Genomic DNA, 12,383 nt, shown 5'->3' with positions numbered 1-12,383 from the left:
TTTTTTTTTTTTTCAGAAAATAAAAGATAAAAATGGAGAATGGCAATGCTTCACGTTTGGATTATAATTTGTCACCTTTGCTCAGCAGCGATTCCGAAACAAATAATGCTTATGTAATATTTAGAGGTAAAATGACATACTGTTTAAAAAAGTGTTACACAATGAAATGGTTATTTATGTTGAAGATTTGGGGGAATATATTAGTAGCAAAAAATTGGCTGTCTGACATAGGCATGTTCACAATGAGAACGAGAACAAACTGTGTATTTTAGTTATAACTAACGAAGTTTAAAATAGTGGAATACTGTCTTCCTACTTATCAAGTATACTTTTTAGATTGTACCTGTTCTTGTTTTTCTTCAAATATTTAAAAAGGTCTATTTTTAAAAGGTCTTTAAAAGGTCCATTTTTGTCTTTATTATGGTAAATAGCAATTATGGACGGTAACATATTCAAAATAAATTAGAAAAAAAAAGTTGATATAGTCAGACTTTTTGGAGTGTTTGCATAGTTGGCATAATGAGTTCCATTAGAGCCGTTGGGACACTATGTCATATAGTTGTTGCTGACAGTCAGTTACTGCATTTGCTTGCCGAATAGCTATGTGAGTAAATGGCATCACAATCCTATGGATTTTATAATGAGAATTTATGGAAGAACGTAAAGAACTTTTTGATTTGAAAAGTTTAAGAAACAGAATTTGTTGCAGAAATAGATGAAAGTTATGCACAAACGCGAAGTGATCGCATCCGTGCCGCAATGTTTCCTGATTTATGTCCTGACAAAACTAGTGGCATGGGATCATCATCACATCGTTCAACAATTGTCTCAAAACTAGCAGAACCAAGCCAATTGTTAACAACCGCAGTTGTGGAATTGCTCAGTCTTCAGGATGAAGCAGAATTAACGACAAAAGCAATTCCGGAACTCGTAAAATTACTTGCGGATAAAGATGAAGTCAGTTATTTATACGAAGGACTTTTTATGTTTGAAATCTCCTTATTGTAGAAACGGAAACATTATCTTATCCAAAGTAATATAATCTAAACTGAATTATGCGAAATGAAATCGTTAAATTAATCACAAAAGCAAGTATAATCCCTAACCATGAATTTCAAGTTATTATAATTACAGTCAAAATACATCTTACAATCAAAACATTTCGCCTTAAAAGTGGTTATTTCTTAGTCTAGAGATCTGTGAACACTGCTCTTTTCTGGGATTTTTTTGCTACATCGTACTCATATGTCTGAAAATATTGCTAAATTGTTTGAGGAAATGATAATCGGTGACGAGAGGATAGGTGAATATAAAAATGATAAAACATTATGCGTAATCGTTCAGCTTTTGAAGCGTTGATTGTTAGCTATATAAGTTAAGCACTTTCGTTACATATAATTGATTTGCTAAGCTCACTTCTCAGATATTGCTAATATCTTAGAATCTATATTTGTCTTCAAATAGTGGTTATGGTCTTTTTTTGTTCAAGTTTTATTCTCAAATTTGCAAAGTTTTTTTCATCCTAACTATTAAGTGAGTTGTCGTTGTTATTGATGCAGTTCAGTTTTATTGTCATAGATTTTTGCTGTTCTGTCAAATCATAGAAGAAATCATTTCAAAATAACTTATGATTTCCAGTTAGTTTATAGCTAAATGTAAAATCAGCTTCCAGAGTTGCTATCGGCTGGCCATTGAAGATAATTATTTTTCATTTTCAATACTTCAGTCGCTTGACTTCTTTAATTGCCATTGCTTTACACGTTTGTAAGCTGTCAGACAATTTCTGGGTCAGACGCATTGTTAATATCTCGAATTATTCCACAACTTATTTAAATTTGTCCAGCTCTTTTTTTGTCCAACTTCATTTCCTCAAACTGTAATAAAGTTGAAATGAGCAGTTTATAAGTCATTAACAAGAAAAAAGAAGAATAAACCCATTAGATCGGATTTACCTAACCATGCATTCTAATATTAGTAATTTCAACAATACAGGAATTAGTTCTGCATCAAATGAAACACTTATTTTTGACTGACCGTTTTTTGTCCAACATTTTTATCTGCTGATATTGTTGATACTAGAAATGAATGAATGATTAATTGCTAAATAAAACAAACTATTTGATTCATTCTGTATTATTTTTAGTGCTTAATACTGGGATGGCCTGCCACTCCATTTAGTGCATCTTTGTGAACTACTTCACACCGGGAATAGCTTAAGTATTTGATAAAGGAAAAGTTCCTCATTTTAAGATTCAACTGTCAGAATTAGGTTTTTAAAATATAAGTAAGTATTATAGACAGTGATTATGCGAGCTGTTCATATGGTGCATATGTTATCTCGTGAAAGCAAATCCGTGAATGCAATAGCTTCAAATGCAACTCTTGTAAATGCTTTGTGCAGTATTGCCAGGTCTTATTATTGATTTTTGTAGAATTGATTTTTGTGTAAATATTGTTTGATATTGTTACGATTCAAAATGGCTAGAGATTTACAAAAAAAAAAAAAAAAAAATAGAGTTGGTTGATTATAAAGGACATTTCAGATTGGAAAATGACACTATACGAAGAGATGCACTTGGTGCTCTTTCACATATCTCAGAACATGCAGAAGGACGTATGCAAATATTCCGTTCTGGTGGTATTCCGGAGTTAGTTCGAATGCTTGGCATTCCATTGGATCCTATTCGTTACTATGCCATTACTACGCTTCATAATCTGGTTCTTTTCATGGACTATGCAAAGGAGGTCAGTTTCTTTTCTCCTTTTTATTTAAAACAAAGACGTTATATTTAACAAAATAAGGACTTTATAATTAAACTCTTCCTGTTGTCGAGAATAAAAACATTCCATTAAATCTTTCTTGTTTTCTCTTCGAATCTATTTGCAGGAAACAAGAGCATGTGGAGGTTTGGAAGCGATGACACCACTTCTACGGGAAAATAATCCACGTTTTTTGGCACTATTGGCAGATTCTCTCTATCTTTTGTTACTGGACAATCCGCAAAGCAAACTCTTATTTCTTTCCTTAAGTGGTCCATCATCGTTAATCGGTCTTTTAGATACACATCGTCATTATCCAAAACTTGTTTATACTGCGGTGCGCTGCATTCGAGCGCTCTCAGTGTGCCCACAAAACAAAGCCGCGCTCATTTCTCTTGGTAAGAATTTTGTTCATAGTGAGTTGTTTCACGCTTTCCTATGTTATTTCATATTCGTAATGAGTCATTTTATAATTAGGTGGTACGAAGTACCACCTCTTTTGACGTTGTTATAATAATGTGAGTTGTAATTCGGAACTAATTGTTTAAAATTCTATATTAGATGTATAAAACTGCTCAACTGTATTAAATTGACAGAGGAATCATCTGTTGGTACATTCAGTTTCCTTTCATTGATTATTTCATTTTCACTTTTAGGAATACTGAATGTTTTGGGTGATTTCATTGATAACGTCGATGATAGAACTCAGTTTGCCATTTTATGCGCTATTCGCAATTTATCAGATGCAGCCGCTAATGAAAGCAGCTTAGGACCTCTGATTATCAGTTTAATTCATATCGTTGCCACTGGTGAAGAATCAACAAGTGCATGTGCTGCTGGCATTCTGTCAAATTTAACCTGCAACAATATCCGTAACAAACAAACCTTATGTTTCAACAGGTTAATTGATTTTATTGTATTAATTTTAGACCTGCTATTGAGAGGTTTTTGCTTTAAAGTGTTGATTCTTTTTGTTGAAAAACAAAAAATAGAAGTATAGCTTACATTTGCTTACATTTTAGAGGAATGGATGCTTTATGTAGTGCACTTGAACGGTTTTCGACAGTTGAGGAGGTCACAGAGCCAACGCTTTGTGCATTGAGGCATTGTACTGCTCGACATCCACTGGCGTCACAGGCACAAAGTGATATTCGCTTATCACAAACTTTGCCTGTTATTTTGGAATTAATTTCATCAATGCGAGCACCAGTTGTGAAAGCAGCTCTCGGACTTGTCCGGAATCTTGCACTTCTGCCTGCTAACTTGCATCCCCTAACCCATGTATGTATCATTGAGTTGTGGTGAATTTAAGGAAAATTTGCTTTTCATTCGCCTTCAATAATTGAAACTTTCTGCGCCATTCCTATTTATTTTTTAGATATGAAAATTGAGTTTGCAGGAGAAAACATCAAAAGGAGAATCAGTAGTTACTCTAGCAGTGGATGTTTTGGGACGAGCTGGTACCCAGCTCCGTCAGGATCCGGACGCACTAGCAGATGGTGTGGCAATGCGTGAATTGGTTGAAGGTGCCGTCTCAGCATTACATCAGCTTGGAAATGATCCTCAGTCAGCCGATCTTATGCTTCGTGACCATCCGTTTGTTGACATGCTCATCAAAGTTAGACATTTTGCTCTTTTGTTTGTTTTTTATTCAAAATATTTATTTAACATAATTTTTGCAAAGTTGGGTTTTACTCACATGTGATTTAATTTTGTGTGTATTATAAGCTCAGCTTTCTCCTAATTCGAAAAAAAAAATTTTTCAGCTGCTTTCATGGGAAGAAATATACGCAAATGATGATGAATTGTTACAACGTGAACTTCTTGGACTTCTTTACCAACTCTCAAAGACTCCAGAAGGTGCACGGCAGTTAGATATGTATGGACCAACGCCTGTACTTGTTGATGCATTACATTCCAAGCACAGAGCAATTTGTAGGTTTCGTTCCAAATTAGAAATAGATAATTTGTTTATAACAATATTTAACGTTTCCTGTCTACGTCGGTAGCAACTCATATAGATAACAATCATAAGTAGTAAATGATAAAGTGATAAATAACTGCTATTTCCAGTTTATACCTTCAGAATGTAACCTGAGACATCGTACTGATGCTGAGTATTAATTAATTGTAGGTTTAAGAAAAAAAAAAAACCTAGAATAGGTCGAGAACTGTTGCCTGATTTTGTTGAGATGAAATGAATCAGAAGCCGGTCCAAAATATAGCTTCTATTTATAGCAACATATGCGTCTGGTGTGTTAAAAAATCTTCAATTTGATAAACCAATGATGTATCGTGGAGAACTGGACACAGAAATTGAAAGTGTAATAAACAGTGGTGAAGAATGGATGCATGATGGTCTAGAACCGGAGCTTTTTGCTGAAATGTACCATTCCTCAGAAATGGAACAGCTAGATCATCCTCAGTCATGGCAACATCCTCCACCTTATCAGACCAATAATCGAAGTCCTTTATGGTTTGATACTGATCTTTAATTGTACAGTTTTCTCTATTTTATTAAAAGTTCTTTCAATCTACTTTGCAGTTTTGCAGTAAAAATTTAGCTTAAGTTATTGGTATCGACTTTTCATTTATCTTCTATCCTGGCGTAAACTTCTTTTCTAGCAGAAGCTGTGACTGCACACTTTAAGCCAATAATGGCTCAATTTTAGCTTTCACATATATTTCACAGAGTTTTTATAACTAATACCTCTATTTGTTATTATCATATTTCTTCTTGAAGAGCGTTTTTCTCTTCAAACTCTATTCCAATTCTCTCTATTATTTTAAATTTTTTGAACAGTATTAGATATTTGATATTCTTTCTTTTTTGTTCCATGGATCATACAGAAATATGATCGAACTGCCGATTTTGATGAATATTAAAGCACGATGTAGAGTTTTTGACGTACTTGATTAAAGAGCTAAAACAATATATATTGGTGACAAATGATAATATTTTGTCTGAATTCTCATGGCGGTGATTGTAAACGTAAAAATGGGCTTGTCTATTCAATAGGTTTCTCAAAGGTCGAATTTTTTTTTGTTAGATATATCTCTGCTGTGTTCACTTCGATAGTTTGTTTAATGACAATCACTTTTCGCTTCTATTTCTATTTCGTATATGTATTACTGCCTGCGTATTGCTCGATGTGATTTCCTAATTTTGTTTCCTTTGCTTAATGCGGAAAATAATTTATATATTTTTAATGAAGCATGTGCAACTTTATAATTTTTTTTTAAAATCATTCAGTGTGGTGCTTAAGATTTGTTTTGGCCCACAAGGAGTAGAGTGAGATATATTGTTAAGTTTCATTACAGTTACATAACTTTTGTTTGTTTGAAGTTGTTGCAGTTCGATGTTCGGATTATTTTATACTGTCATTTTATTACCATTTTTCTTTTTTCTTTTTGTAATTAATTTTTACGATCGAGAATTTACAACATTTTTATTTGAAATATATTACGTTCTAAATTGGATATTATCAAAATTCAAAAAATTCAGCTATAGTTCTGGCTTCACTATTTTGTACATAAGTGAATAAACATTCCCTATCATGTTACGTGTTAACAAAGTGGCGTAGTGAATTCATATCAGCTGATATTTATTCACTCTCTGTAATATAATATCTTTGCAGGAAATGTTAGTATCATCGGAAGCGCTAACTCCTTAATTACTTAAGTTTGTGTTTACTGTAAATATCTTTACGCGAATGGAAACTTTCAAATGAAAAAAGTTTTCTTCTGTTTCTGTCTATAATAAATTTAATATATCTAAATATAATAAGATAAATAAATTTGATATTTGACCGAGTGGTTAATGAAGTTAGCAGCCTAAGTATGAGAGAATTTATAGATTATTCTCTTTAGCAGTGTTTTTATCCACACATCGATTTGGTTATTGGTTTTGGAAGGTTTGATGGTGTTTGTAGTAATAGTTATGGTTTTACGTAAGCACTTACCATTACAGCGGTTTTATTTCGGCAAATCAAAAAGGTGTTGTTAATGGAATGGAAGATTTCGAGGTGCATGAATGTGATTTGTTTGAACATGAGCCTTACGCAGTTGATTGCTTAGCGTTAGACGAAGGAAAGGGTATTCTGTCAGTTGCGCGGCATTCAGATTTCGCGTAAGTTTTGCTTTTGCTTATTCATTAAATTGTCGAAGTTTATTTGATACTATCAATTTCCCGATATGTGGTTTTGTGTTCAATCATTTTCATGTCTACTTTACTTCATTCGTTATTCAATTCAGTCTTCTATTTTCTTATTTTCTTCACTTTATTTAATGGTGTTATTTTTTTTTTTTTTTTTTTTTTTTTACTTACTGGTACGTCAGTTTTAATAAACAGCCATCACTATTAAGATTTTAGCTGCTCTTTGACAAAGTTTCTGTAAGCCTACAAGTTATTCTCACAGTAAGAAGTGCTCTTTCTTGTTGCAGCAGGAAGATATTTTTACTACTGTCTGCTCATCTTTTAATTTGTTTACTTTTCTGTCTCTAATTTTTGCATTTCTAAAAAATTAGATTGCATTAGAAATTTTTGAATCTCACTTTTTGCACTTTTTAATGAAATGTTTTGGAGAGATGAAAAACGTGATGGGATAATTGAATTTTGGAATGTAATTGGTACGCCAATGTTTTATGTTCGGAGCACATTTCTTGGAACTAAAACTGCCGAATCACTGCTTTGGAAAAGCGATATTTTGCTTGCAGCTCATTTAGATGGTTCGATAACAGGTCATCGTCTTCATACGTCAGAATACTTTGTGAGTTTTATCAACTACAAAATTTTTTGGGTTGATTTGAAATTAAATACTTAACAGTTGTAGGCATAAACAGTGTTAGAAACTTTTTTAATTTTTTTATTTTTTTAAAAATTTGTTTAGCTAACAATCAGATCAAATACCGAAGTGAAATAATTATTGCAGTGTTCTTTTAATAAATTTATTTACTCAATGACTCCCATTTTCTACATTAAATTTTTGAAATTTATTGTATCATTTACGTCTTAGACTGTTCGACTTACACCAAGTCCGCTGTGGTGTTTGGCTTCAATAACGGGGAGTGCCTTCTGTGCTGGTTCAGGTTCAGGAGCTGTGCTAATTTTGTCTTTGGAAGAAAATAATCATATTGCTTTGAACAAAACAGTATCTATTGGTAACTTTCATTTTATTCTCCTGCTTTTACCACTGATTTATCGAATTCGAGAAATTTTTGTTCAGCTCTAGGGAGAATTAATAAAATAAATGGATGATCTAATAATTTGATGTTCTTGTTATGGCTTTTGGTTGAGAAGCTTTTGAAATTCAAGAATAATTTTATTTGATTTCAAACAAAATTATTTTAAATACAAAGAATTATAATTGAATAAGTTTAAAAAAATGAATTATTGTCAGGCTTTAGTACGCATGTCATGTCACTGGCATGCAATAACGAAATTATCGCTGCTGGAACGATAGATGAAATTAGTCTTATAAGCGTGTCGAAACAACGAATAGAATATAGAATGAAATTACCTCGGATTGAAAAACGGAAACCAACTGTTGTTTGGTGCTTATGCTTCATGTAACTTATTTTCATTTTCATTTCATTATTTTGCAGTAATTTCTTTTCATGTATTAGAATAGTTGTTTAGAAGTTTGACCAATTTTTTGAAACACTTTTTAATGTTCAGTGAAATAATTCTCTCCTTTTTTACGCTGTTTTTGCTATTACTCAATATTTTTAAAACTTTGAGGGGCACTTTTTTCTACGGAAATAAAGTCAAATCTGATTTGATTCGTAGTTTTAAAGGAAAACTGTAAGGCAATAATTTCAGCGGCGATTTATTGGCATCGGGTGATTCACGAGGATATGTAACATTCTGGAATGCATCGAATGGTGCATTTTCACAAGTAACATTTATCGTACATCTTTCTCTTCTTTTTATAATGAAAAATTCATTATTTTAGTGGATTATCTCAGAAAAATCCTATTTTTGAGAGGAAGTGATATTTCAGTGTTTGCAAACACATCAAAGTGATATTTTATCGATAACTGTAATGAATCACTCACTTTATGTCGCTGGTGTGGACCCTACAATTGCACGACTTGGCCTTAATCAGGTTTATGTATTTACTTGCTGCATCGATAGAGAAGGACAATAGGATTCGAACGAGCTAGATTATGAAAGTTCTGAGACAAAAATTCTTATTTTGACCAAAATCGTTGATTAGATGAGCATATGTGGAAGGAAGACGGCCACATGAACATTGATAAAGCCTCTCTTTTTCACATTTCAACTTTGAAAATTAATTTTAGGAACATACTGCATATCGCATTGAACATCGAAGAACAATTCATAACAGTGACGTACGAGCTCTGGTTGCATCGGAACATACAACGGCTCTCTATTCTGGTGGTGCCGATTACTACTTTTGTGTTAGTAATCGTTCTAAACATGTTGACGCTTTAAAAAATGTAAGATTCTAGTTTTTTTTTTTTTTTTTCGTGAATTTTCCTGGCTTTAAATAAATGTTTTCTCACTATTAGCAGTCACTAGATTTAGCACAGTTGCTATTTATGTTGATCCAACATGTTTTGTGTGGGATGTGATCTGTTACAGATGAACTGTGTTTCTTATCAGAAACAGTTACCTCAATGAAATATTTTTTAGATAACTTGTAATGTTGTTGAGAATGCAAATTTCTTTTTCTATCAGTACGATAGTCGCATTGTTATTTGGAAAGCTGGTAAACCTACTACAGTAGCATCAGAGAAAAGGATTCATTGCTTGGCAAAGGGTCCAGTTAAGTTAGCTCAGTTGCGGTCTTATCGTGGAGAATTCATTGTATCAAGGTGAATTGATTTTATTATTAGCTTTTATGGCCAACCTTTTGCATTATGAAAGTCATTTTCAATGACAGAACCACTTTTGCTGTGTTAACTAATAGACATCCTCTTAACAGGACAGGTGCAGAAAAAAAATATGCGAATATTTTTTCTTTTTTCTACATTTGAATTTCATCTCCTTAATGTGCCATTTTGTAAAAGGAAACATATTCAATACATTCTCACTCTGTTATTGTAGTAATTAACTTTCTACTCTATCTTTTAGTGCACTGAACAGTGAAGGCAAATTATTAGCAGTTTCTACAGTTTCTACAGCAACCATTTATAAGTTGGATCTCAATTCCTCGAAAGAACTCAGCATATCTGTCCTGAAGAGAATGCTTATTTCTGGAACAGGATTGCTATTTACATCAACATCTTTGTTTATTGCATCTGGATGTCTCAGGATATATGACTTACCAATTGATAATTCTATACCACAATATCCAAATGTAGTCGCTGAAAGAGGTGCTTCTGTTACTTTTATGTTAATCACTCTTCGTCAGAGCAGAGTTTTCAATTTTCTTCTTGACAAGTATTTTATAAACAATAAATTTATGGAGTCTCACCATACAGCATTGACGGGATAAGATACATGATGCTTTTATATGAATGTTGTTGGTTTTCAGATAATGCTGGTGAGGTAGTTCGACTACACTCTAACATGAACGAAATGTCTCTTGTATTACTCACAGCACGAAATGAGCTTTTTATTCTGGAAATCCGCAAAAAGGTTTTTTTTTTTTTTTTTTTTTTACTAAGAGAATTTTAAAGTTGCCATCTGTAATTTGGTATGTTTTATTTTCTTACTTTTTTTTTGTCACCAGTGCTATTATATAACATCTTAACAGAAATTTTCACTATCTTTAATTTGTTATATAGCACGTTTAATTATCATTTCTCATTCATAATAAGTTCATCCTATTTACGTCTGTTTATATCAATGTCGTAAGAGTAAATTTTTGTTTTTCTATTATCTATAAACATAAATTCTTTGCTGTTAGTGAATTTTTTCATCTTTCTCGTCTTTTGCTTCTGTTGTGTTTTTTTCTTTGATTTTTTTATTTCCATAATCTCTGCAAAGTTCTCTTTCTTTAACTTTTGTTATAATTGCTAATGACCTAATATTCAAATAATTTATTGAACTGATATTACGGAGAGAAATATTTAGCAGCTTAACATAGCTCTCCTTCTGATAATTTTTCCAATAAAAATGATAATTTTTTTATAGACATTACGAAAGTTGGAAATTCCCGGCACAAACATTTTTATTGATGCTCAATTTATCAGTCTTACTTCACTTTATATTCTATGCGCTGACAGAAAATGTACACTTATCGAATATGACACCGATACAAATATTCTTAGTGACAATACGATTTCAACGGAAGCACTATGCATGTTACCGGACGAATCAGTTTTACAAATGGATTGCAATAGTTCAAATGATGTTGTTTTGAGTGGTTCACGGGGTAGTTTTCGAGTTATTGCTGTTATCAACGGAGTAAGATCCTAATTTGGAAGTTTTTTTCTTAAATATATATAGAAAAAATCCAATTTTATTATCGAGGAAAAGTCCGTTTTAATATTGTATAGAAAAAGAAGGCTTAGAAGACGCGGAGAAGATAGAAGATATGATGGTACATAATACATATATACATAGTATATATCCATATACATGCATGAAGAGAAATGAAATGCATTGGTCAAAATAATTTTCCTTTTTTCAAGTTAAATTAAGGATGCATAAAGCTCATAAAACCCTTTTGTTGGATATATATATATATAAAAAAACGGTATTGAAAACTTTTTCGAAAATTTCAATATTTAAATTGTAAGAAATAATGAGACCTGCCATTTTTTGATTAGGAATTGGTAGGTGGCTTCCTCCCGAAAATTTAATTTTGGCCAGAAATACGATAGCTCTATATTTAGTGAGCAATATATATTATAGATGATAATTTACCAGATCGGCGTTGGTGAATAGTTAGCTAGAGCATAGTGGCAAACCCCAATATACATCTTTACATGGTTTGCGAATTGGTGGCCATCCAAAAACACGATTAGTTTCGTGTGCATCCTTGATTTTGCCTTCTCTTTACTTTTAAGGCTTAAACTTAGAGGGTGTGATGAACTTGAATTGAGACTCATCGGTGGATGTAAAAGAAAATGACTAGAAGGAATAGAGAGAATTCATGACGATATTATCCATACACTGTTTAGAAGAATGAAGTAGAGTTGGAGAGTAATTCTTGGAAAGTAAATGATGTAGCCGGATGAAGACATGTGAGAGACAAGACCTTGATGCAGTACCATCTCTAATATACTCTTTACACTCTTCGTTTTGCCTCTAAACCTAACATACTGCTTCTCCTCAATTCGCTTTTAATATTTTATTTGCAGAAACGAGTATTGCTATATGGACCAGAAGCATGCGCACTGAAGAAAACGGAAGAAGATGATGGAGTATGCTTGATGCGTAGAGATCGATGCAGCCAAGCCTTTTGGTTATCAGCCCGAAAATTGCTCTTCACGACTCCAATTATGCTTGCCGAACCTTCCCAAACCGCTTTTCGACTTAAACGCTACGGCCTAAATTGATAACTATTATCATATTGGTATTTGTAGACGATCACTTAAGTTTTCCAATCAAGACGTTATTTTTAGCAAATTATTTGAAATGTTTTTATAAAGAGGAAGGAAATATGTCATCATTTTTTAAATATTATAAAAAACATTGAAATCTTTTT

The 12,383-nt window shown here is 32.5% G+C and overlaps 2 protein-coding genes across 3 annotated transcripts; both read left to right on the top strand.

Moving 5' to 3' along the window:
• Nucleotides 1-32: 32 nt before the first annotated feature.
• Bma-hmp-2 (Armadillo/beta-catenin-like repeat family protein) lies at nucleotides 33-5,255 on the top strand (the record flags this gene model as incomplete). Of its 2 annotated transcripts, XM_043080142.1 has the most annotated exons (10): nucleotides 33-126; nucleotides 710-957; nucleotides 2,298-2,410; nucleotides 2,544-2,745; nucleotides 2,888-3,158; nucleotides 3,417-3,660; nucleotides 3,783-4,041; nucleotides 4,160-4,378; nucleotides 4,527-4,695; nucleotides 4,999-5,255. In XM_043080142.1, 10 exons carry the CDS (start codon nucleotides 33-35, stop codon nucleotides 5,253-5,255), a joined length of 2,076 nt encoding a protein of 691 aa, XP_042936076.1. The 2 variants fall into 2 exon arrangements, with proteins under 2 accessions (XP_042936076.1, XP_042936077.1); XM_043080143.1 differs by lacking the exons at nucleotides 33-126; nucleotides 710-957; nucleotides 2,298-2,410 and having other exon boundaries at nucleotides 2,617-2,745.
• Nucleotides 5,256-6,770: 1,515 nt separating this feature from the next.
• Bm4827 (Armadillo/beta-catenin-like repeat family protein) lies at nucleotides 6,771-12,234 on the top strand (the record flags this gene model as incomplete). Its single annotated transcript, XM_001899782.2, has 12 exons — nucleotides 6,771-6,889; nucleotides 7,346-7,529; nucleotides 7,776-7,920; nucleotides 8,160-8,328; nucleotides 8,582-8,657; nucleotides 8,763-8,867; nucleotides 9,064-9,222; nucleotides 9,419-9,600; nucleotides 9,860-10,101; nucleotides 10,263-10,366; nucleotides 10,865-11,137; nucleotides 12,037-12,234. The coding sequence occupies 12 exons, from the start codon at nucleotides 6,771-6,773 to the stop codon at nucleotides 12,232-12,234; spliced, it is 1,956 nt and encodes a 651-aa protein (XP_001899817.2).
• Nucleotides 12,235-12,383: the final 149 nt, after the last annotated feature.

Source organism: Brugia malayi (assembly GCF_000002995.4).
Source record: "Brugia malayi strain FR3 genome assembly, contig: Bm_v4_Chr3_scaffold_001, whole genome shotgun sequence".
Classification (NCBI taxonomy): Eukaryota; Metazoa; Nematoda; class Chromadorea; order Rhabditida; family Onchocercidae; genus Brugia; species Brugia malayi.
The sequence above is the reverse complement of the archived record's forward strand: the minus strand, read 5'-3'. Positions and strand labels throughout refer to the sequence as shown.